This window comes from Salvelinus namaycush, chromosome 12 (assembly GCF_016432855.1).
Source record: "Salvelinus namaycush isolate Seneca chromosome 12, SaNama_1.0, whole genome shotgun sequence".
Taxonomy (NCBI): domain Eukaryota; kingdom Metazoa; phylum Chordata; class Actinopteri; order Salmoniformes; family Salmonidae; genus Salvelinus; species Salvelinus namaycush.
The window spans coordinates 9,075,385-9,101,559 of NC_052318.1; the positions used below are offsets into that span (position 1 = coordinate 9,075,385).

The following is a 26,175-nucleotide window of genomic DNA, read 5'->3' on the forward strand; positions in this document are numbered from 1 at the left end:
TTGCTATTGCTGAACCCCTATCTTGATTCTTTCAACAAAAGGAAATGAACAAACCCCAAAACATCAACTACAGAGAAGAGAGGAATATTTGATGAAGATTGAAGGTAGCATTTTGTCACTGATATCAAACAAACTGGTCCATGGGTGAAATAAATGTTGATTGATCTCTGAAAAGAAAAATGCCCAGTCCATGCAAAAACACAATTTTCTTTTACAGTGTTAAAAATGTAAAGCAAAACAACAACTGAACATATATCAGAAAACAAAAACGAATAATAGATCGTTAACAATTGTTGGGCTATGTGCATTTGTAGAATAGCATTCTCTTGTGTATATCATATATTATTTATAGCATATTTTCTTTAGTAGCATAATCCCTCCCCCCCAAAAAACAATTCCCATGAAATAGTTACCACATTGCTCAGATCCTAAGACCTTTACTATTTTCATTTTTTTTTAAATCTTGGAAGGTATTTGACATTAAAGCAATGTGGCGACTGGGAATTCAACCAGCATGAAAACCATGTTTTCAGAAAATAAACATTTGGGGAAAAAAGAAAGGGGGATTGAGATTAGTGGGACCCCGGGGTCATACCCTGTAACTTAGGCTTTTTATTCAAGTAAGTTGCCCAGTAGACCAGGTTAAAGGTTCCAAAGAGTAACGGGAAGGCTATTCTGGCGATCCTGTCGATCTTGCTGACGCTGTTGAAGGTCTTCTTGGCCTCCGGTGGCTTGGGCTTTGGCTCTTCCTTGGGCTCAGTGGGGGGAGGGGGAGCGCTTTTGGCAATGGTGGCCAAACCAGGATCTCTGGCAATGTTTGGTGCGAAGGCTGTAGCGGTGGCGGCAGTGTAGGCGGTGGTGTTGTTCTTCTTCAGGAGGGACTCCTTCTTCTTCTTTTGCTGCATGAGAGGTAAACAGACAGTTCCTTGGGTTAGCTATTGAGAAACCAACCAACAAAGCACATTGACAAGCTAGCAATTTACATTTCGGGACAACCTTTACAGATAAGTATAACAAAACATGGCAAAACATTGTGTGAGAGTTTGTCTAATACCACTCTCAATGTTGTTCAGGAGAAGCTGAAGACCACATAGCATAGTAATGTATTGTAGTTCTAACTGCACTGGTGACACAGTGACGACCTGAACACTATGGAGGAACACTAAACTATTCATGTTCTTGTCATGTCCCATGAATCTCATTTTCACTGAGATGAGCAAATGACATAAAACCAACCCTCGATGTTGTGCTCCAACTAACTGCTCTGGTTTTAGGTAGAACACTCCCGATCTTGATGTTTAGAAACAATTTGAGTTATTTTTATCTTAATATGTCACAAAATACGTAATTTATTTTAAAAAACAACAATATATTTTATGGGGGATAAGAGGAAGAACACCTTCTCTGGCACCACACTTTTTCCATCCCAGGCGTAGCCCCTCTTTGTGAAGTAGTTGACTGTAGCAAACTCAATGAGGGCAGAGAAGACAAAGGCATAGCAGACTGCAATGAACCAGTCCATGGCTGTGGCATAGGCCACCTTGGGGAGAGAGTTCCTAGCACTGATACTGAGGGTGGTCATGGTCAGCACAGTCGTCACTCCTGTATGGACAGAGAGGGAGAATGGGTTACATTCTAGAATGTAACAAAGCATGTTCTAGCTTGTTTTGGTTTCACATTGTAGACTAAATACACATATTACATGCACCAACGACACACTCTGTCCAATGTAGCACGTGTGGGCATTTACAACATGGGGATGTTCTGGTCAGAGTAAAACACACTGTTGTTGACATATGTAACACTCTTGAATCAGTAACAACATAATTGGTCACTGGGTAAAATTGCTTAAATGGATGAAGCATGAGCTACCATTATGTTGGCATCCTGAACATTAAATTTTGATTAGCTGCCGCAAAGCTTGCCAACTTCTCCAAAGCATCCCTGATTCCAACTTCATGCATTACACGAAAAACGAGGCTGCAGCCCCAGAGAAATAGGAATTATCATGTAATGCCAGTGGAGACATCATTTAGGTTTGATAAAAGCACCAAAACACATGCGTTTCTTTTTAAGCCTGCATAATACCTGCGCAAGAAAGGTTGGATGAACTTAAAAACAGAAAGAGGGAGGGTGTTAAGCCTACAGGGTTATGTGAGGTCATCATGTCCTATAGTTGGGGTTTGTTAAAGCAGAGGTGAGAGCAGGGCTGTTGGAGAAGAGAAGCAGGTCAGGGGATGTCTGTCGGTGCATTGCTCACCCACACGGACTGCTGCAGATGTTTACACCACAAAACAATAACAGCCCAGCGGCTTACACAGAGAACTCGGCTGGGGCCAAGGCAATTCAAGGGACTGAAGGAGAGACTGGTCATGAACTAGCCAGTATACAGTCTTCCTCCACCACCCCTGTATTATACTGCAATGGTACTGGCTAAAACAGGTATATAGAGAATGGATAGTGTTAGCCTTGTCAGCAGAATCAGAATCACTTATTCACGAATTACATTTACCCATACCTAGAATTTTACTTAGTGAATAGCTGCTGCCAACAATAGACAATGTACAGATAGAATACAGACACACAGTCAACAAAGTCAACATACAGAATATACTGTACAAATACAGTGGACATAAAACATAAAACTATGGAGTATACAGTAAGCTCAACTCCAACATACGCTTCTAAACTACTGTTGTCTCTCCCTACTCCGCTCTGCTTGGATGACTGTGTTGACTGAGACCGAGATGGAGAGATTAGACAAATCAGAGAATCAGCCTGGTGTTTTAGAGATAGATTAAAACTCAGTGACTCCACTGACCTTGGTCCTGTGACTTGGTTTGACCTTGGTCCTGTGACTTGGTTTGACCTTGGTCCTGTGACTTGGTTTGACCTTGGTCCTGCGACTTGGTTTGACCTTGGTCCTGCGACTTGGTTTGACCTTGGTCCTGCGACTTGGTTTGACCTTGGTCCTGCGACTTGGTTTGACCTTGGTCCTGTGACTTGGTTTTTAGACAACCTTATTCTAATTAATCGTACTTCTTTTGAATTCCTTTTGTTGATGAGAATAGAAAAGAAAACGTTTTTTCTCACAGTTAAATGCAGAATTATTCTAGACTTCACAAAGATATCACGAACAAAATTATTTCCATGGTGGTGTGTGAGGCTCTTTGATGTCTATTTAACTCTTCTGACCTTACTACATAAAAATCATTTGTTTCAATCACAAATGAGACAGCACACGCACGCAATCTCAAAGCCACGCAGGCATCTGGCAGTGGAGCGATCTCCTCTGAGCTCTGAATGTTATTGTTTGCCATCAGAATGATGACGTCCCTCGTTCCGGCGATGTGATGATGACTCATAGTCCTACATCTCATTCACGCTCATTCTATTCTGAGTTCATACAGTTACATCAGGCTTACAAAGTGATGCTAATAATACAATCACGTCAGCAACAAATAATAAATCAATTAAAAATTCAAATGTCCCCAAAATATGCATGTTCACTCCATTCCACTCCATTTGTAGAAGGACCACTAGATTTTGCAGATAGTCTTGTATAAGGCCAAGCTATGATATCATTTCTACTCGACTAGAGTACTATGACAGCGGTGGAATTACTTTGAAAGGTCATACTACTATCAATATGTCTTTTCACTGCCATAAAAACAGTTTTGATCATAAAGTCGACCTCGGACACTTTCCTTTATTGTACGGTGTCAAATCAGCTTTCTATTACTGTCATCATGTGGGTCCATCATGGGCTTAGAGTGTTTTTGTGTCTGGACAGGGCTTTACAGTAGAAATAGCTAGGTGTCGTGAAAGGCAGCACCGCCAACATGACATTATCCCCTCAGCAGCTCAGTCACCTCAGTCTGATCATCACTGGCTGGATTTCCATGCTAGGAGATTTGCCAGGGGTGATTAGAAGTTGAGGTCTCCTACAAGCCACCCTTTTGTTAGGAGCTCAGCTGGAATCCATAGCCTGCAGGAAAACACATCACAACTGCATCTAACCGTGCCTGAAGAAGATTTGCGGGGGGGGTGGTGGTTGGATGGATAAGTGGGTTTGGGGTAGTGGGAGGGGCATGCGACAGCCAGTCATGATGCTGGTTTAAGGCAGCAGCCTCCGTCCTTCGTTTCCCCACCACACTCTTTCCCACTATCATAAATAAAGACAGCAAGCTGTGTTGCCATGGAAACAACTCGCCGGCTCTAACTTTGTTACGTCTTCACAACCCTTCCCCCACCCCCCAAAAAAACAAGTGTTAAAATCCCAAATGATGTGTGGAATGCAAACAAAGTCATGTGTTGGGCATGGTAACATCTACTTATTGAACAGAGAAACACTGTTCGGTATTCAGATTCCTTCTCACCTAAATGAGTACAGCGACTGAATCATTAAATGACTCTATTTGACCAGTTGGACTAATAGACTGCGCGTGGTGGCCCTTACTGTTCCCTCTGGAAAGTTCTGTGTGGATTAGTAGTGGTTTAGCTCAGTTTTTGCTGTTGCTTCCACTCAATGTAGCTCCGTGTGCAGAATCACTGCCACTTAATTCAGATCAACACATCATCTAACAAGGTCTGCCTCCACACACACAGTAGGTAGCAGGGAAGAACACTTTAGAGATGAAGAGTAATAGTGTGAAAAAGGTACACTGCAAAAATGAAATTAGAAATGTCTGGTGATAAGTGGAAAGGTGGGGCAATGAGACGGTCACACCTTGCTGGCTTAGATAGAAAACACTGTCACAAGGAAATCATGGATGAATCACAACCAATAAATCAAGTATATCAAATTAAATCTCAAATAAACTCATATTTAACTTCTTACCACTCCCAGCAGTTAAGTGGTCCTCTCTATTCACCTATCAGAGAAGCCTGCTGTGTCAACATTAAGGCTACTGCTTTATTCATGGCCTTATCAATAACTTAAACGTATTCTGCACATGTCTAACCATGCCAGTGGCACACAGCAACCCAGAAGATGTTGTATAGCAGTTGTATAGCGGTGCTCTGGGACTGTTTGAGAGAGTGTTTACTGGGGGGAATGTTGCAAGAAAGACGTGTGCCAGCATCACATCTCCATAGCTGACTGGTCTGCCCACCCCCAGTCACTCACACACACACACACACACACACACACACACACACACACACACACACACACACACACACACACACACACACACACACACACACACACACACACACACACACACACACACACACACACACACACACCCACCCACTGTCTCTCTCTCACTCACTCTCTCTCGTTGTCTCTCTCTCCCTCACTCACTCTTTCTTGCTGTCTCTCTCTCACTCTCTCTCACTCTCTCTCAATCACTCACTCTCTCTCTCTCACTCTGTCTCTCTCTCTATCTCTCTCACTCACTCTCTCTCATTGTCTCTCTCTCTCTCACTCACTCTCTCTTGCTGTCTCTCTCTCACTCTCTCTCTCACTCTCTCTCAATCACTCACTCTCTCTCTCTCACTCTGTTTCTGTCTCTCTCTCTCTCTCTCTCTCTCTCTCTCTCTCTCTCTCTCTCTTTCACTTCCATTGTACCTTAATCAGCAGATACATCAAAAAGCAGCTGGGCACAGCACAGCCAGTACATACACTGTGAATGGCTTTAAGAGCAGGGAAGAAAGACAGCTAATCTTCTGAACACCGTTGATGTCTAGGACAGCCACAGAGAGAGAATAAAGGACAGGGTATTTGCTCCAAAATGTAATATAATGTAACATATTCATTCCATTTTCCTTTCAGAGCCATATAATCATTACCATATATGTATTTCATTTTATTTCGATGATAAATAAATAAATAGCAAATCGTTTTTCCACTGCAATAATCTGGCTCTGAATTTATCTGCCTTCTTTGATCGTAACAACGACAAATAGATAACCCTACCTAACCCACTGCTGTGTTTTAAATGGCCTATTTATCTAAAAGGGTGTGTGTATGCTGTGTTTTAAATGGCCTATTTATCTAAAAGGGTGTGTGTATGCTGTGTTTTCTCACTCACACGGAACCTATTAACCAGGAGGCAATACATTACAATATCTTATGTTAGTTAATATGACTTGATGAGACAAACACTACTACTCGAATTTCACTCATTATTTCTTAATGTCTTAAACAAGTTACATTTGAAGAGTTGATAAGACACGCTTGTTACAAACATCAGTATAAAACATTAGTACAGATACGGTACAGTATAGTACAGTATAGTACCGATACAAGCGTGTACCGCTGATTATTGGAATCTTAAATTCAACTGTCTCAACTGAAAAACAATCAATAAGAATAGCAACCATAAACTAGCTGTTTGTCAATAGCCTAGAGCTGGTTGAAGCACCGGTGTGTCAATCTAAGTTACAGAACAAAACGATCCCCATCAAACTCTTTCACTTTGAGATAGAGATACAGTGCCTTGCAAAAGTATTCATTCCCCTTGGCATTTCTCCTATTTTGTTGCATTACAACCTGTAATTTAAATGGATTATTTATTTGGATTTCATGTAATGGACATACACAAAATAGTCCAAATTGGTGAAGTGAAATTTAAAAAATAACTTGATTAAAATAATTTAAAAAAAAAGAATATGAAAAATGGTGCGTGCATATGTATTCACCCCCTTTGCTATGAAACCTCTAAATAAGATCTGGTGCAACCAATTACCTTCAGAAGTCACATAATTAGTGAAATAAAGTCCACCTGTGTGCAATCTAAGTGTCACATGATCTCAGTATATATACACCTGTTCTGAAAGGCCCCAGAGTCAGCAACACAACTAAGCTACGAGCACCACCAAGCAAGCAGCACAATGAAGTCTAAGGAGCTCACCAAACAGCTCAGGGACAAAGTTGTGGAGAAGTACAGATCAGGGTTGGGTTATAAAAAAATATCAGAAACTTTGAACATCTCACGGAGCACCAATAAATCCATTATTAAAAAATGGAAAGAATAATGGTACCACAACAAACCTGCCAAGAGAGGGCCACCCACCAAAACTCACAGACCAGGCAAGGAGGGCATTAATCAGAGAGGCAACAAAGAGACCAAAGATAACCCTGAAGGAGCTGCAAAGCTCCACAGCGGAGATTGGAGTATCTGTCCATAGAACCAATTTAAGCCATACACTCCACAGAGCTGGGCTTTACAGAAGAGTGGCCAGAATAAAGCCATTGCTTAAAGAAAAAAGTAATCAAACACGTTTGGTGTTCTCCAAAAGGCATGTGGGAGACTCCCCAAACATATGGAAGAAGGTACTCTGCTCAGATGAGACTAAAATTGAGCTTTTTGGACATCAAGGAAAACACTATGTCTAGCACTAACCCAACCCCTCTCATCACCCCGCGAACACCATCCCCACAGTGAAGCATGGTGGTGGCAGCATCATGCTGTGGGGATGATTTTCATCGTCAGGGACTGGGAAACTGGTCAGAATTGAAGGAATGATGGATGGCGCTAAACACGGGGTAATTCTTGAGGGAAACCTGTTTCAGTCTTCCAGAGATTTGAGACTGGGATGGAGGTTCACCTTCCAGCAGGACAATGACCCTAAGCATACTGCTAAAGCAACACTCAAGTGGTTTAAGGGGAAACATTTAAATGTCTTGGAATGGCCTAGTCAAAGCCCAGACCTCAATCCAATTGAGAATCTGTGTTATGACTTAAAGATTGCTGTACACCAGTGGAACCCATCCAACTTGAAGGAGGTGGAGCAGTTTTGCCTTGAAGAATGGGCAAAAATCCCAGTGGCTAGATGTGCCAAGCTTATAGAGACATACCCCAAGAGACTTGCAGCTGTAAGTGCTGCAAAAGGTGTCTCTAATAAGTATTGACTTTGGGGGGGTGAATAGTTATGCACACTCAAGTATTCAGTTTTTTTTGTCTAATTTCTTGTTTGTTTCACAAGAAAAAATGTTTTGCATTTTCAAAGTGGTAGGCATGTTTTGTATATTAAATGATACAACCCCCCTGAAAAATCTATTTTAATTCCAGGTTGTAAGGAAACAAAATAGGAAAAATGCCAAGGGGGTGAATACTTTCGCCAGCCACTGTATTGCGTCTCAATCCACCGCATCTGGCAGTGTAGCACTTCCGCATCTGCGGTGAAAGGTGGCAGAGTTAGAGTGGTGTTCGTCAGACCGTGTCACCGTCTCATCACGAACATGATGGTGTTCTCTGGGACTCGTCTGAAGGTAACCAGTTCCGGTTTAAAAAACGAATGGAAGTATGAAGGTAGTTTTGTTCCTACCCTAAAAATAGAGGTTCAATATGTGTAAAAAAAATATACATGTATATATTTCCTACGACACTTCAAAACCTTGCTTCTTATGATTAATTATTTTACTGTCCTTTTTGTCATTTACTGTCATTTTTATCACTTTTATGGGCTTTAGTAGTAAAGGGCCAAATCAATATTTTATCAAATATATATATATATTTTTATATACCTAAAGGGATCCTACAATTCTAAATCAAATAGCTCAATGATCCGTAGTATAACCATCTGAAAACAATTCCATATGTCAGTTTATGCATCGAGGTCAACCTCATTCCCCTACTCCTCTCTCTGCCATGTGATGAACAGAACCAGGTAGGCAACAGCACCACAGGAACCCTGCAGCAAACATAGTACAGTCTAGGACTGGTGCTGAAAAACCCTCTTCCTTACACTCACCTAAAGGCTGTATTATGGAGCTCGGAAAGCTCTTTTAATAAATACTAGGCCAAGGGAGACGCTGTCATGGGCGATGCGCAGAGAGAGGAGAAGGTAAAACAAGGACAACCCAGCTAGACAGTGCTCTGCTCTGCTAAGGAGAAGCATGCTTCAGACTGACCAACAAGAGTCTTCCTTTTGGATGCTGTTGCGTACGAGCTGACACACACACAGCACTCTCTCTCACACACACGCGTACATCCACAGTCACAGCCACACTCAGCCAGAATAGAAGTTGAAATTCCACTGTGAGAACAGACAGTAACACTCAGCCAGAATAGAAGTTGAAATTCCACTGTGAACAGACAGTAACACTCAGCCAGAATAGAAGTTGAAATTCCACTGTGAGAACAGACAGTAACACTCAGCCAGAATAGAAGTTGAAATTCCACTGTGAGAACAGACAGTAACCCTCAGCCAGCATAGAAGTTGAAATTCCACTGTGAACAGACAGTAACACTCAGCCAGAATAGAAGTTGAAATTCCACTGTGAGAACAGACAGTAACCCTCAGCCAGCATAGAAGTTGAAATTCCACTGTGAGAACAGACAGTAACCCTCAGCCAGCATAGAAGTTGAAATTCCACTGTGAGAACAGACAGTAACCCTCAGCCAGCATAGACGTTGAAATTCCACTGTGAGAACAGACAGTAACCCTCAGCCAGCATAGAAGTTGAAATTCCACTGTGAACAGACAGTAACCCTCAGCCAGCATAGAAGTTGAAATTCCACTGTGAGAACAGACAGTAACCCTCAGCCAGCATAGAAGTTGAAATTCCACTGTGAACAGACAGTAACCCTCAGCCAGCATAGAAGTTGAAATTCCACTGTTAACAGACAGTAACACTCAGCCAGAATAGAAGTTGAAATTCCACTGTGAACAGACAGTAACACTCAGCCAGCATAGAAGTTGAAATTCCACTGTTAACAGACAGTAACACTCAGCCAGAATAGAAGTTGAAATTCCACTGTGAACAGACAGTAACCCTCAGCCAGAATAGAAGTTGAAATTCCACTGTGAACAGACAGTAACACTCAGCCAGCATAGAAGTTGAAATTCCACTGTGAACAGACAGTAACACTCAGCCAGAATAGAAGTTGAAATTCCACTGTGAACAGACAGTAACACTCAGCCAGAATAGAAGTTGAAATTACACTGTGAACAGACAGTAACACTCAGCCAGAATAGAAGTTGAAATTCCACTGTGAACAGACAGTAACACTCAGCCAGAATAGAAGTTGAAATTCCACTGTTAACAGACAGTAACACTCAGCCAGAATAGAAGTTGAAATTCCACTCTGAACAGACAGTAACACTCAGCCAGAATAGAAGTTGAAATTCCACTGTTAACAGACAGTAACACTCAGCCAGAATAGAAGTTGAAATTCCACTGTTAACAGACAGTAACACTCAGCCAGCATAGAAGTTGAAATTACACTGTGAACAGACAGTAACACTCAGCCAGAATAGAAGTTGAAATTCCACTGTTAACAGACAGTAACACTCAGCCAGAATAGAAGTTGAAATTCCACTGTGAACAGACAGTAACACTCAGCCAGAATAGAAGTTGAAATTCCACTGTGAACAGACAGTAACACTCAGCCAGAATAGAAGTTGAAATTCCACTGTTAACAGACAGTAACACTCAGCCAGAATAGAAGTTGAAATTCCACTGTGAACAGACAGTAACCCTCAGCCAGAATAGAAGTTGAAATTACACTGTGAACAGACAGTAACCCTCAGCCAGAATAGAAGTTGAAATTACACTGTGAACAGACAGTAACCCTCAGCCAGAATAGAAGTTGAAATTACACTGTGAACAGACAGTAACAAGATAATTCTACCAATCTGGTTTATTATACTGACTTTAGAAAACCAACCAATGTGAGTGTCAGTGATACTTTTCCTTCGCTTCGACACAAACTCATTAATTGATGGGCGACAGACTTACTCTATCAAAATTGAGATATAGTGTAGTAATTGAATCCAGAGCTACATGTGAAGGGACGTTAGTAAGGCAAAGTGACGAGGATCACTCTGTTCCCATCACACTCTCAATGAAAGTGAAGGTCTGTTGTGGTTAGTTACCACTGAGTGTATGTCAACTGGTTTACGTTTGGCATGAAGTAGTAGGGACTCACCGAACACAGTCCTGGCTGGGACGGACTCTCTGTTGAGCCAGAAGGACACCTGGGACAGGATCACCGTCATGATGCAGGGCAGGTACGTCTGGATGACAAAATAACCGATCTTCCTCTTCAGGTGGAAGTGTGTCGTCATGACAACATACTCTCCTGTTTTTTGGGAAGGTGGGACGGAGGGAAACAGAGAGTTGAAAAGCATGAGAAGGGTCTGTGTCATCTGAGTTGTAGAGCCACTTCATAGAGCTCTAGTGCTCCTGTGAATCCTAAATATTTGATCTGATATCCTCCAAAAATGTGTGAGAGTGCAGTTCTGTCTGCGTCAACGTACCCCCCTTCCAAAACAGAAAAAAAAGCCAATTAGAAAAAAAAGATATGGAAAATAATACATCCAATCAGTCTATGTAGTGTGCTGGTTTTGTGCACTCCATAATCTTCAGCTGTCGTGTAAGACTATTAAACCATACCGAAGAGGAAGTCTGTCTATGTGTGCTGTGTAGAGGTTAGTCATGTTACGGACATGGAGTAGTTTTATTGCCAGACATTTATTACTATTGTTTAGGCCTCATTTATCAACTAATTCAATAATGTGGCATGGAGTTAGTTGATAAAAAGCCAATTCATCAATGCATTTAGAGCAATAACATATTGAATGCTCTGCGACAGCTTTGGGAATGATTCCGGTCAGTGGTCCCCAACTGGCGGCCCGCGGGTGGATTTATTTGAAATATGTTGCCAAGTATTCCCACGCAGAGAGAAACGTGATTGTATACAAATGTTTGCAAGGTTTGAAATGATTATGTTTTAGTCAAATATTAGATTTGTTTGGGCTTCTTGCAGTCAACTTGCGTACAAATGATTTGTAATCATGTTTCCAGCCCCCGACCATCGGCTCAAGAAACAATTGGCCAGTGTCTGAATTGAGTTGATGATCCCTGACTTAGGTAGTAATACATTGGCTCTTTATGTTTGACAGAGATTTAAACAAAGGAATCATTCAATGATCATGCAACATTAATTACATTGGTTTTGGTAAATCAATGGTTCCTCATAATTAGCAGATACAATTGAATGAGATAGGTATTGACACTATCAAACACAGACCAATACAGAAACACTCAAATCTACCTTTCTGCCTGCAGTTAAATGCACTGTAAAGGGGCCACTGATTTTACTTTGTCACTACCTTTGCCAGTATCAATGTACCAAAAAGAAGGGAAAGGATGTGATGCTCACAAGGGAAATGACAAATCTGGGACATGTTCTCAGAGTAAGCCTACAAACACAGAGCAGTGGAAGTGAGAGAACAGAGAGGGAAGTTTAGTGTAGGTACCCACCACATGACCAAAAGTATGTGGACATCTGCTTGTCGAACATCCCATTCCAAAATCATGGGCATTAATATGGAGTTGGTCGTTCACTTGCTGCTATAACAGCCACCACTCTTCTGGGAAGGCTTTCAACTAGATGTTGGAGCATTGATGCGAGGACTTGCTTCCGTTCAGCTATAAGAGCATTAGTGAGGTCCGGCACTGATGTTGGGAAATTTGGCCTGGCTCGCAGTCAGTGTTCCAATTTATCCCAAAGGTGTTCGATGGGGTTGACGTCAGAGCTCTGTGCAGGCCAGTCAAGTTCTTCCACAACGATCTCGTCAAACCCTTTCTGTATGGACCTTGCTTTGTCTCTCTCTGCCTCTGTCTCTCTCTCTGTCCCACTTGCTCTCTCTCCCTCCCTCCAATGTCTGTGAGCTTTACACCACTCCAGCCGACAGCATCGCGCATGGTGATCTTAGGCTTGTGTGGGGCTACTCGGACATGGAAATCCATATTATGAAGCTCCCGACGAACAGTTCTTGTGCTGATGTAACGGATGTGAAATGGCTATCTAGTTAGCGGTGGTGCGCGCTAATAGCCTTTCAATCGGTGACGTCACTTGCTCTGAGACCTTGAAGTAGTGGTTCCTCTTGCTCTGCAAGGGCCGCGGCTTTTGTGGAGCGATGGGTAACGATGCTTCGTGGGTGACTGTTGTTGATGTGTGCAGAGGCTCCCTGGTTCACGCCCGGGTCGAGGGGACGGACTAAAGTTATACTGTTACACTGACGTTGCTTCCAGAGGCAGTTTGGAACTCGGTAGTGAGTGTTGCAACCGAGGACAGATTATTTTTACGCGCTACATGCTTCAGCACTCGGCAGTCCCGTTCTTTGAGCTTTTGTGGCCTACTACTTCACGGCTGAGCCGTTGTTGCTCCTAGATATTTTCATTTCATAAAAACAGCACTTACAGTTGACTGGGGCAGCTCTAGCAGGGCAGTAATTTGACGAACTGACTTGTTGAAAAGGTGACATCCTATGACAGTGCAACATTGAAAGTCACTGAGCTCTTCAGTAAGGCCACTCTACTGCCAATGTTTGTCTATGGAGATTGCATGGCGGTGTGCTCGATTTTATACACCTGTCAGAAATGGGTGTGGCTGAAATAGCCGAATCCACAAATTTGAAGGGTTGTCCACATACTTATGTACATATAGTGTATTTTACAAGGGAAACAGACCTGTGCTGGACTGGACAACCCCAGAGTCCACACTTTGCCCCATCAGATCATACTGGTTGAGCCGAGAGCCATCTTCAGCCACCACAACAGACTGGGCTGCCCCTCTCGTCCACACGTACACAACCTCAGCCCTGGTGTAAGCATCTGTCAGGAAGAAGAGAGAGCAGTGGTGTGTATTCATGGATGCCAAGGAGAGGCAGGCTTCCCCCAAAAAATACCAAGAAATAAACATTAAATAATTAATATTTTGTTTTTCCTTCAATTCGCAAGAGGCTGAATGTATCTCACCGGAGAAAAGCATCTGAGCGAGTGAAACAGCGCCCCTCTGTCTCTGTGTGTGTAGGCCATCTATTTGATGCTGTCTGGTCAAAAAGAGTATGACATTGTTGCCGCCCGTAGCATTGAATGCAAAATACAAAATAATAGCCAATCAGAGTTGCGCTCAACTGTGAATGGCCCTGGCGCACCAAAAAAAAGCCAGTTGGGATTTGGGATCACTCCAATTACATCACATCGAGAGCAATACATCATTGACAGAAACAACTCGTTGTGTTGTTGTCCTCCGGTGGCTAGCCAGAAATCTAAAATTGTCCCTTTCCTAAATTAGCCATGCATGGAGATAGGGATTTGGACTTGTGGTTTTACTTAATTCTTCGTACTGGCCAAAGATTAGAACGGCGATTCTGATCCAACCAAAAATTCATACATTGTGCCTCTGTCCTGAGAGGATGGAAGTTCAATATGTAGCTAGATGTAGAAGGCTAATGTTAACTAGCTAACGTTGCCCATATAAGGAAGTTAGGCGAGCAAGAATTTTAGCCAGGTAGCCTAGGACAACAAAAACTAAAAGTGTGTACAATATGACAAAGTCATAGACCATAGGGGGAGTCAACATGGATTTTCTACTTGCACAAACGCACACACACACACACACACACACACACACACACACACACACACACACACACACACACACACACACACACACACACACACACACACACACACACACACAAACGCACGCACACACACACACACACACACACACACACACACACACACACACACACACACACACACACACACACACACACACACACACACACACACACACACACACACACACACACACACACACACACACAGAATTCAGAACCATGGACATCCACAACATTTTTTAGGTTTCCGTTGATTAGACAAAATTGTTTTTGGTGTCTTTTAGTTGTCACTATATTAGACTAATCATAGGTGATTAGATGATGATGAAATGTTGAAGTTGAAATGGTTCTGGAATGGTGGAGGCAGATCCTGTTTTCTTTGCGACTTGCGGTAACTCTCTGTGGTTCTAAATCAATAGTTGTTTAGTAGTCAGAAAATGTGGGGAACATTAACTTATCATGCTGTAGGTCATTTAACTGTTTGTTACGAAAACGCATTGTGGACTCCACCAGACAGATGTTGCTCTCCAGTTTTGTGATGAAACAAAGGTGTGGTTGAATTTATTCTGCCACTGTGTGTTCTTACTGTCTCTGCCTTAGGCCTATATATCACAGTGGCAAGGCATATGAACGAACAGGTTGTAGAGAAAACGACGCAATTATCACAACACATAGGTTGTAATATGGCTTTTTTTCTGGATTGGCTTCCCTGGTGATTTTAACCACGCACCGCTAATACCAGCAGTACAATTATCACAACACATAGGTTGTAATATGGCTTTTTTTCTGGATTGGCTTCCCTGGTGATTTTAACCACGCACCGCTAATACCAGCAGTACAATTATCACAACACATAGGTTGTAATATGGCTTTTTTTCTGGATTGGCTTCCCTGGTGATTTTAACCACGCACCGCTAATACCAGCAGTACAATTATCACAACACATAGGTTGTAATATGGCTTTTTTTCTGGATTGGCTTCCCTGGTGATTTTAACCACGCACCGCTAATACCAGCAGTACAATTATCACAACACATAGGTTGTAATATGGCTTTTTTTCTGGATTGGCTTCCCTGGTGATTTTAACCACGCACCGCTAATACCAGCAGTACAATTATCACAACACATAGGTTGTAATATGGCTTTTTTTCTGGATTGGCTTCCCTGGTGATTTTAACCACGCACCGCTAATACCAGCAGTACAATTATCACAACACATAGGTTGTAATATGGCTTTTTTTCTGGATTGGCTTCCCTGGTGATTTTAACCACGCACCGCTAATACCAGCAGTACAATTATCACAACACATAGGTTGTAATATGGCTTTTTTTCTGGATTGGCTTCCCTGGTGATTTTAACCACGCACCGCTAATACCAGCAGTACAATTATCACAACACATAGGTTGTAATATGGCTTTTTTTCTGGATTGGCTTCCCTGGTGATTTTAACCACGCACCGCTAATACCAGCAGTACAATTATCACAACACATAGGTTGTAATATGGCTTTTTTTCTGGATTGGCTTCCCTGGTGATTTTAACCACGCACCGCTAATACCAGCAGTACAATTATCACAACACATAGGTTGTAATATGGCTTTTTTTCTGGATTGGCTTCCCTGGTGATTTTAACCACGCACCGCTAATACCAGCAGTACAATTATCACAACACATAGGTTGTAATATGGCTTTTTTTTCTGGATTGGCTTCCCTGGTGATTTTAACCACGCACCGCTAATACCAGCAGTACAATTATCACAACACATAGGTTGTAATATGGCTTTTTTTTCTGGATTGGCTTCCCTGGTGATTTTAACCACGCACCGCTAATACCAGCAGTACAATTATCACAACACATAGGTTGTAATATGGCTTTTTTTCTGGCTTCCCAGAATTTTACCCACGCACCGCTACTGAGAGAGAGGGAAAGAGAAACAAACAACATCTCAATCTGACTGACCTTTAAACAACCAAGTCAGATTTCTTCCCACCTGGTGACCCAGGCAACACGTAAAGTGTTGCTTCAGCACGGTTGAGGATTTGTACTGCAGAGGAGCCTCATCACTGAAATATTTAGCGAGCCAGTTTAAAGTTGAGAGTTGGTCTTTATTCAAGGTGTGTTATACTCATTATCGTTGGGCTTCTCTCTCTCTCTCTCTCTCTCTCTCTCTCTCTCTCTCTCTCTCTCTCTGTCTCTCTCTCTCTCTCTCAATTCAAAGGGGCTTTATTTGCATGAGAAACATCTGTTTACATTGCCAAAGGTAGTGAAATAAACAAAAGTGAGAAGAAAAACATCAACAAAAAACGATTTCTCTCTCTCGACTTCTCAAGGATAATTTGGGGTCAGAAGACCTGGCAGCAATGACCAGCTGGCACAATGGAACTGGAAGTATGACAGGGAGTACTGCCTCCGATAAACAGAGGTCTACAGCATGCTGGCGGGTCTTGGTGGGGCCTGGCGGGCCTGGGACGCCAGGTCCTGCCTGAGAACAGCTGTTACGCCACTGTCAACTCCTATCAGGTACGAGTACTGGGTTTCCTGTTGGAAGGGAAAGACAAAGAGAGCGGGGGAAAACAGCGAATCACTCACAGCTGCCGAACTTCAGTGGGCAAGCATGGGCATCCATGGGGAAGTCCTCCAGGTGCATGGGACACTCTGCCCTTACGGTCAGTCTGGAGAGAGGGAGGGAAAGAGAGAGAGCGATAGGCAGAGAGAGACAGAGAAAGAGAGAGAGAGCAAGAGAGAGACACACACAGAGAGAGAAAGAGAGAGAGAGCGAGAGAGAGCGAGAGAGAGCGAGAGAGAGCGAGAGAGCGAGAGAGCGAGAGAGCGAGAGACAGAGAGAGAGAGAGAGAGAGAGAGAGAGAGAGAGAGAGAGAGAGAGAGAGAGAGAGAGAGAGAGAGAGAGAGAGAGAGAGAAAGAGAGAGAGAGACAGAGACAGAGACAGAGACAGAGAGAGAGAGAGAGAGAGAGAGAGAGAGAGAGAGAGATCGAGAGAGATAGAGAGAGAGAGTCAGAGAGAGAGATAGAGATGAGATACAACAAAAGCCTTTTGTAAATCTAATTGAAGGAATGGAGGGACACTGCTGACGCAGCCTGTTCCTGACAGCACAGTGAAAAGGGGAATGTCAAACGAACCATGACATGTCACCCATTCGTCATCTCTACGACATAAATATTAACTCACACTGTGTCCTTATCTGCTAATAAACATGTAAAAGAATGTTTTATGGCCACCCTCTGTGACCCACAGGTTAGCTCCATTTTGTGGGCCATGGAAATTCACATCTGGAACCATAATTTATGATGATTCAGCTCAAATGAAAACTCACAGCGAGCCTCCACTCTACCACTCTAGTCTACACTACTCGCTCCACTCACTATGGTTCTTGGTGCTCTCCACTGCCACTCCTTTTTAAGGATAAATAATTTGCTGGATACCAACAGTATTTTCTAGAGCATAAATTACAAAAACATTATAATGTACTGGAATCACGATCATCGTGGGACTGATATGATGCTTATTATCTGTAGAGACAACCACGTTCTGCTTCCCAGTGAGGATTTCCACTTTCAGTGTTAAAAATACCTCTTCCTAAATCTAATATGAAGAAAGCAGACTATATCCCAGTTGGGAAAATGGTTCCTCTCACCTCATAGTATAGAGCAGAGTTCCCTCCTCTGTGATTCGTAGGAGTTTGTTGGGCATAGTCATGTTGTGTGCCACAGACTTCTTGCCATTGTGAAAGAATGTGTCAGGGGTCCAGATTTTACTGGCCATCAGGTTGTTCAAACGGAGAACCGCCATTGGCCCTTTAAATTTTAGCCGCTCGTCCTTCCAGCTTTGACGGAAGAACACATCAATGGTGTATTCCTGTAAGAGAGAATGCAAGATCAGCACCTGGAAGAGGTAGGTTGTCCTGCCCTAATCGTCCTATATCTGCCAGACATGTTACAGACCACATGCTGCTGAGTAATGCACACGCCCACTTTTCACCACTTTGCTTCTCTCTCACGTCACTCAGGCTTCCATGTAGCAGCAACGGCCTATTTGTCCTGCTGGTGACTGTCTTGTCTTGTCAAGGAGAAGGCTTCAACAAAGGTAGATCTATCTAACTGGTGGAGTGGCTTCCGTCTCAGTCTTCCAGCTTGTCCTCATGAATGTGTCCTCCATAAACATGAGGAAGAAGCACAGTGCTCTAGATTTTAGCGCACCAAAAAATACAAACACTGGCATGATATATCACTCTAACATGCACTAATCACTATGGCTAAGCATGTCATTGTTTCAGAATGCCTGACAGAGTTAGCTAGCCAGTGAAATTAAAAGGTGCTTCTCAGTTTTCTCCCGACCGTGAGGTAATTAGTTTGAACGGTAACAGAGCAGTGAGTTAATTAGTGTGAACGGTAACAGATCAGTGAGGTAATTCGTTTGAACGGTAACAGATCCGTGAGGTAATTAGTGTGAACGGTAACAGATCCGTGAGGTAATTAGTGTGAACGGTAACAGAGCTGCAAGGTAATGGAAGTGGACTGGGAAAGGGAAGTGGTAGCTACTGTAGCTGTTTCTTCTGACCAGACCATTCCGTTACCTACTGTACAGTAGCGCAGGCCCATATGTTAGAGCATGAACAGTAATAAACTCATATTACATCAAATACAAACGGTTCAAGTGCATAAATATTGAACCTTCATCAAGATCAGAGGCAGAAAGAGAGAGTGAGAGAGATATTCACGCAGAGAGAGAAAGAGAGAGAGAGAGATACAGAGAGAGAAAGAGAGAGAGATACAGAGAGATAAAGAGAGAGAGAGAGAGACAGACAGAGAGACATACAGAGAGAGACATACAGAGATAGAGAGAGACAGAGAGAGACAGAGAGAGAGACAGGCAGAGAGAGACAGAGAGAGACAGAGAGATACAGAGAGAGAGAGACAGAGAGAGAGAGACAGAGAGAGAGAGAGAGAGAGAGAGAGAGATAGAGAGAAAGAGACAGACAGAGAGAGACACATACAGAGAGAGAGAGAGACAGAGAGAGAGACAGACAGAGAGAGAGACAGAGAGAGAAAGAGAGAGATACAGAGAGCGAGAGAGAGACAGAGAGAGACAGAGAGAGAGACAGACAGAGAGAGAGACAGAGAGAGAAAGAGAGAGATACAGAGAGCGAGAGAGAGACAGAGAGAGACAGAGAGAGAGAGAGAGAGAGAGAGAGACAGAGAGAGAGAGAGACAGAGAGAGAGAGAGACAGAGAGAGAGACAGACAGAGAGAGAGACAGAGAGAGAAAGAGAGAGATACAGAGAGCGAGAGAGAGACAGAGAGAGACAGAGAGAGAGAGAGAGAGAGAGAGAGAGAGACAGAGAGAGAGAGAGACAGAGAGAGACAGACAGAGAGAGAGACAGAGAGAGAAAGAGAGAGATACAGAGAGCGAGAGAGAGACAGAGAGAGACAGAGAGAGAGAGAGAGCGAGAGAGAGACAGAGAGAGAGACAGACAGAGAGAGAGACAGAGAGAGAAAGAGAGAGATACAGAGAGCGAGAGAGAGACAGAGAGAGACAGAGAGAGAGAGAGAGCGAGAGAGAGACAGAGAGAGAGAGAGAGAGTTTCACATATGTCACAGGACGTGTTATTTCTGTGTACTTTACACGGATTCAGATTGATACTAGTTTTATATTATTGCTACGATTCATCTACAGTGGTTAAAGAAGGCGTCTCAACCTAGAGATCATTAACAAATCAATCTCACATTAGCCATTGCCATTCAATAAAGAGGACCTATTCAATATTCTACATTATTTTTCAATTGGTAGGTACGCTCACTTTTGCTAAATGAAATTACTTTTGTCTAATTTGAGGAAGACTAGCCTAATCATTCCTCTGTCAGTTATCTCAGTGTGATTATGATATCCATCCAATCACATTATCCAGTCATGATAGACATAGGAAGGGTAATGTCTCTAGCCATGACAACAGCATCTGCTCTCTGTGTTAGCATCCCAAATGGAACTCTATTTCCTATATAGTGCACTTCTTCTGACCAGGACCAAGAGGGTGCCATTAAAATTAGTCAAAAGTAGTGCACTAAGTAGGGAATAGGGTTCCATTTGGAACACGGACCGGGGCTTTGCAATCTAGTCCCAAGCACCTGCTAATACACTGTACATCATGGCCATGTCTTAAGACCAAGGCTATACAAGATCCAAAGTCCTTATACCTACATCAATACCAAGCCTCTCCGCTTGGGTCATGCCATGCAATACAAATTGACATACACGTGTACTTTCATTTAAGACTACAAGCGGCATTTATCTAGGAAATGACTGAGCCAATTGGTCTAATAACATTTCCTTGCTTGTGACATTTCATTTATGTCGAAAAACTAATGGGGGGCTGATCAAATCAATAAACACTTTACCTTTGGAACCACATGAAAATGGGTTAAGGGGAGAACAAGGACACAGAACTGGTGACATTTCAGAGAGGGGAATAACAGAGAGGAAAGACAGGCATACCATGTCATGGTCCGAGACGGGCCCAATACTCGTCACGAAAATGTCAGTCTTGACTTCAGTTACACGCTCTGTTGAACCAAGAAATTAGGAGAGTGAGTGGCGATCAGGGCTCCTCATTAGCTCTAACTAGCTCGTAATCCTGGGGAGCATTTCTAGCCCATTGATCGTTTCATTCCCCAATTCTCACAGAGCCCCCTTCCAAAATGACACCTTACAATCCCGATTTTCACGTCAATAACCATTTCTGAGTTCTCCGTTTCAGTGGCAGGACCTTTACTGACTCAATCTCTTCATGAATTTTCAAATCTCTTGGCTGAGATCAAATTCCACCTGGTCTTTATGTGGCTGATGTATTTACAGTAACTTTGTCTGCTGTATAGAGTTATGTTTCTTGAAGTGAATAACGGAAACATGATTTACATCAGGAATGGTGTCAATCATAATGTTTAATTTCTCTCCATTTGCCACTGAAAATGTACTATTCCCCTGCCTGTTTGACCTTCCACTCAGTCAATTCCATCAGAATCCCCTTCACGTTCCAGTAGGCCTACATATCTCTCCAAAACTCTGTCAAGCTGAGTCGAATATAAATCAGTATACGCAATAACTGTCTGGCACACAGTGCACTTCCATGAAAAGTGACAAAACTACCCAAGGTCTCAATGAGAATATCCTACATACACTATTCCTCAAAAGAACAAGGGGAGTTATTTACCGGGGAGCTTTAATTTCAGTTTGCTTTCGTTTTCAAAAGATACTAGTTCTTGATATCATGCTTCTAAGGAAACAAGCTAACAGTAAATCACCCTCCTGTAGATTCCTCTGATACGAGTGCAAAGGCAGAGAAAACAAGATATGAGCATACTTGTGACGATACGCAAACACATTGCAGATGTATTTGTCATGAAGCAGGACAAAGGACTCCAGTCTGTAGTCAATACGCATGACTGTAAGTCACTTTGGATAAAAGCGTCTGCTAAATGGCGTATATATTATATTATATAATAGTATTTTATATTATATTACTTTAAATGATGTTTTGATGTGCTCTGGACTGCTATCCTCCAAGTAATGGTATTGGAAAACCATCAATATTAAACCAACAGAGTGCTGCAACCTGGTGCCAACAATTCCAAATAACACAACAAATGATTCAGGAAATGACTAGCTGGAAAATACTTGACAGCATCATGCAATAAACATGTTATTGACTAAATCCAAGACACTCATCACCACCCATCTATCTCCAATCACCTCTATTTCCCTAAACTTCAGAATGATGAGTTGGTGAGAAACCATTGTACAGTACTGTACCTCCCAACCCTGGTCTGAGACGATTGTCGTAGCCATCTAGAAGACTGTCTAGGATCCGGGTGAACACTGTCGTGTTGTCTTTCTGCTCGTCCGTCTGGCCATTCTGTCCAGAGCTGACGAAAAGGAAGAGCAATTTTGGAAAGTGAATTCGGTGAATCGATGCAGGAGTGTTGGAGCAAAATCCCAGCTGAGCAACTTCTCTTGATCCTTTAAAATCTACTTCCTCTGATGATACAGAATTGTAATAAAGCCATATGAATGTGAGAAATAGGTTTATTTTATCCACAGGGCATGAAATTGTACACACACAGGACTCATAATGAAATATTTATACCTTAATGTGGTCTTTTAACAGCAAAGGACTCATTGAGTGTGCTCTTTGAGCAACATGAAACAAAATAGTTAATTCAATCTCAGAACACCCACAATCAGTAATTGTGTGAGTGGAGTAAACATCGCCACTCATTAATATCTCAACACAATAATCAACAGCAATACAGATTTCAATATGTTGCAAAATGTGTATTTTAACAAATGGAAGTATAGGTGGAGAGGGAAATGGTCCGATTGGGAAGGGGGGGGGGGTATTTTCTCTCTTTCAAAAATAATCACAGGAAAGCCTTTCTCATAAATAATCACAGGAAAGCCTTTCTCATAAATAATCACAGGAAAGCCTTTCTCATAAATAATTACAGGAAAGCCTTTCTCATAAATAATCACAGGAAAGCCTTTCTCATAAATAATCACAGGAAAGCCTTTCACATAAATAATCACAGGAAAGCCTTTCTCATAAATAATCACAGGAAAGCCTTTCTCATAAATAATCACAGGAAAGCCTTTCTCATAAATAATCACAGGAAAGCCTTTCTCATAAATAATCACAGGAAAGCCTTTCTCATAAATAATCACAGGAAAGCCTTTCTCATAAATAATCACAGGAAAGCCTTTCTCATAAATAATCACAGGAAAGCCTTTCTCATAAAATAATCACAGGAAAGCCTTTCTCATAAATAATAGTTTTCCTCTGAGCAATCATATTCCCTTTTTACAACCAATCGCGGACCACACTGGTTTGATTGCATGCTAAATAAACAGTCCCCAGTGTTTGGAAACGATCTCTGCTCAGAACGCAGCTTCAAGGAGAAGGGGAGGTCATCAAGATAAGTTAGCATGGACTTGCAAAGGGAAGGGAAGGGGGGAATGTGAAATGGCAAGTAGCAGGAGGATAGAACAGAACAGCCGAGAGAACATGCATGCAGGCGGCCGCAAATGAGAGAGAGAGAGAAGGTGGGGGCGGGGGGTTTAAATGTGAGCAGGTAAACGATTCTTCTAAATAAGGACATGCTGCTCACATCACTGCAGGAATGATATAGTTAATATGGCATCAACACACCTCTCATTCCCACATAGGCTATTTGTTAAAAAATGCTTCCTGACAAAAATACTTTTAGGAAATATAAATAAGACAAATAATGAGACAAGCAATTGGAACAAGCGTCTGATATCAAACAATTCCACAGTTATGAATCTCTATTTTGTGTGAAACTTTAAGAAATGGCTAAATCTTCCATGCCATAGCTCAAGAGTCTAGGCCACCAAAACAAAGATCTGAGGAACTGCCTGCAGGGTCATGTGAGGCTGAAAAACTCTAATCTGAGTAACACACACACATACACACACACATGTATTTTCTGCTTGCTGATACAATGAGTGAACACAACATGACGAAGGTTTTGGATTGTCCCCAGATACAGTAGATTAGTTCATTATATCCTCCTCACAAAAAACACAACAGGAAACGTGCAAGGATGCCTCTTTTTTTTTATTTCACCTTTATTTATCAATTAAAAACAAATGATTTTTTACAATGACGGCTTGGCCAGTGACGACTAGGAAGTGCGGTGCAATTATTATTTTTAAAAATTAAACATTGAAATCACAGGACAGTACAGACATCATAACGCAGAAGGACAGGGACATTATGACAAACACAAACATCAATACAGAACACTTACAGCAGCAGGAGAGCTGATATCACAACACATCTGAACAGAAACACATGGCAACAACATAACATTTAGTAAAAACAGTAAGCCAAGCCGAGAGGTAAACGAACAAACAGAGCACACGCAGCACATCATGCTATGCTCACTCCGTCACACTAACACAGACTTACACTTACATACACGCCTCGGAGTTCTTTCAAGTGAGGAATAATTCAAATGCACTTGACATAGAATATATTTGGGAATGGGAGGTGGGGACAGAGGATGGGAGAGGCAGAAGGAGAGAGAGAAGGGGGGGGGGGGGTGCAGATAAGCAGAGAGCAATGGACTGGATGTTTATGAGCTGCTGGGGTCACTTCCTCATAAAACATCATACACCACCCCCATCTACAGGTCCTCTGAACAGCAACAGTACTGCTCACTGCTGCATGCCTTTTATTTTATTTCACATTTATTTAAGTAGGAAAGTTAAATAAATGCTGCTGCCTCCAGCCTCCCTCCCTCCCTGCCTCCCTCCCTGCCTCGCTCCCTGCCTCCCTCCTTGCCTGCCTACCTCCCTCGCCTTCCTGCCTACCTCCCCCTGCCTCCCTCCCTCCTTCCCTCCCTCCCTGCCTACCTCCCTACCTCTCTGCTTCCCTCCCTACCTGCCTCCCTGCCTATTCCCTTAAAATATCACAACACCAATATCAACGTGTGCTCCTGATTATTGCGTTTGTTCAAAAACCCTCCATGGTTTGTTTTTGAGTTCTAGAGGTCAATACAGTCAATCACAAGGCAGTAATTACACTGCAGTTTATGGTGACAGTTGTAAGGTGGAGTAATCAGGGAAGGTGTTTATTGGTTAAATGGGCCATCCTTGAAGCAGTGCGGTTAAGATACATTAAACTGTCTGTTGATTAATATGGAAAATGTCACAGCTCACGGAAAATAAATCCGTAAATGGCAATTTCATTAGACTGATTAGATGTGGATGCAGCTCGGACAGCTCTACTGAATTATTTAGGCTAGCAGAATAGAAAAAAACCAAACTTCATTCATTTAATAGTCAAGCATCTTCATGCTATGTGATTCCACATGATCATATGCACACAAAGTTATCTAAGTATATGCGGCTTCGTTTGCAAATAGTGAATCCTTGATATTTGCATATGTTTGGTTCAATGTCAAACTTCTCAATGTTAATCCTAAAGACTGGATTAGCATTGAGGTGTAAATGCAAATGTCTGTCATTTCAATGGTGGGATTAATAGTGTGGTAATCACATGTCAAAACCTACCATCTCTCATCCCATCTCACTGTGGTACTGAGTGGGTGGTCCGAGCACAGACGCCATCTGTATTCCCAAGTGGGACTTTTTTTTGTTGGACTAACCTCTACTTAAACAATGTGACTTGAAACACACACATCCTTTGAATAAACGACAGAATGTCTGAGACATGCACTTCTCTACTCTGGTTGAACATTCGGTGTTATCCTATGTGGATGCTTAGCATATGGAAACTATAACACAGTATTTGCTATTTTGGGCAAATCTGCCCCAGCTCCTCTTATTATCGCAATTACAGTGTGGAGTCTTGAAGTGATGCCCTAATTACTGCCATCAGAGTCATGCACAACATAAAATATGATCAGTTGGCAAAACATGATCATTACAATCATACCTTCTTCTCCAGGATAATCAGGTGTTTGCTCTCAGACTGCCAGTGAGGGATGGATTCCAACATGACATGATTGCAGATCACAAAATATATTCTAATTCCACACTGTTGGGGACTTAAGAGACTAGCATATTGTCTCCGTAACTAGACCCTAGAACAGAACATAGTGATTCTCTTTTCTGGGCCAAATCTAGCTTGACAGTGAATATTTTGTTTGTGTGGTCGAAGCCCACCTTACCTTTTCCCACAAAGCACGTTGGCCACCAGCAAACAGGCCCACACACATAGCAGTATGGCCGTTCCTGTCCGTCCACCCAT

The 26,175-nt window shown here is 42.4% G+C and overlaps 1 protein-coding gene across 1 annotated transcript; it reads right to left on the reverse strand.

Annotated features, from left to right (window-relative positions):
* Positions 1-572: 572 nt before the first annotated feature.
* On the reverse strand, positions 573-26,175 carry LOC120056762 (gamma-aminobutyric acid receptor subunit alpha-1-like). The gene is made up of 9 exons (XM_039004970.1): positions 26,096-26,175; positions 22,194-22,306; positions 20,880-20,947; positions 18,026-18,246; positions 16,961-17,043; positions 13,433-13,576; positions 10,884-11,036; positions 1,400-1,602; positions 573-899 (listed from the first exon to the last, which is right to left on the reverse strand). The coding sequence occupies exons 1-9, from the start codon at positions 26,173-26,175 to the stop codon at positions 573-575; spliced, it is 1,392 nt and encodes a 463-aa protein (XP_038860898.1).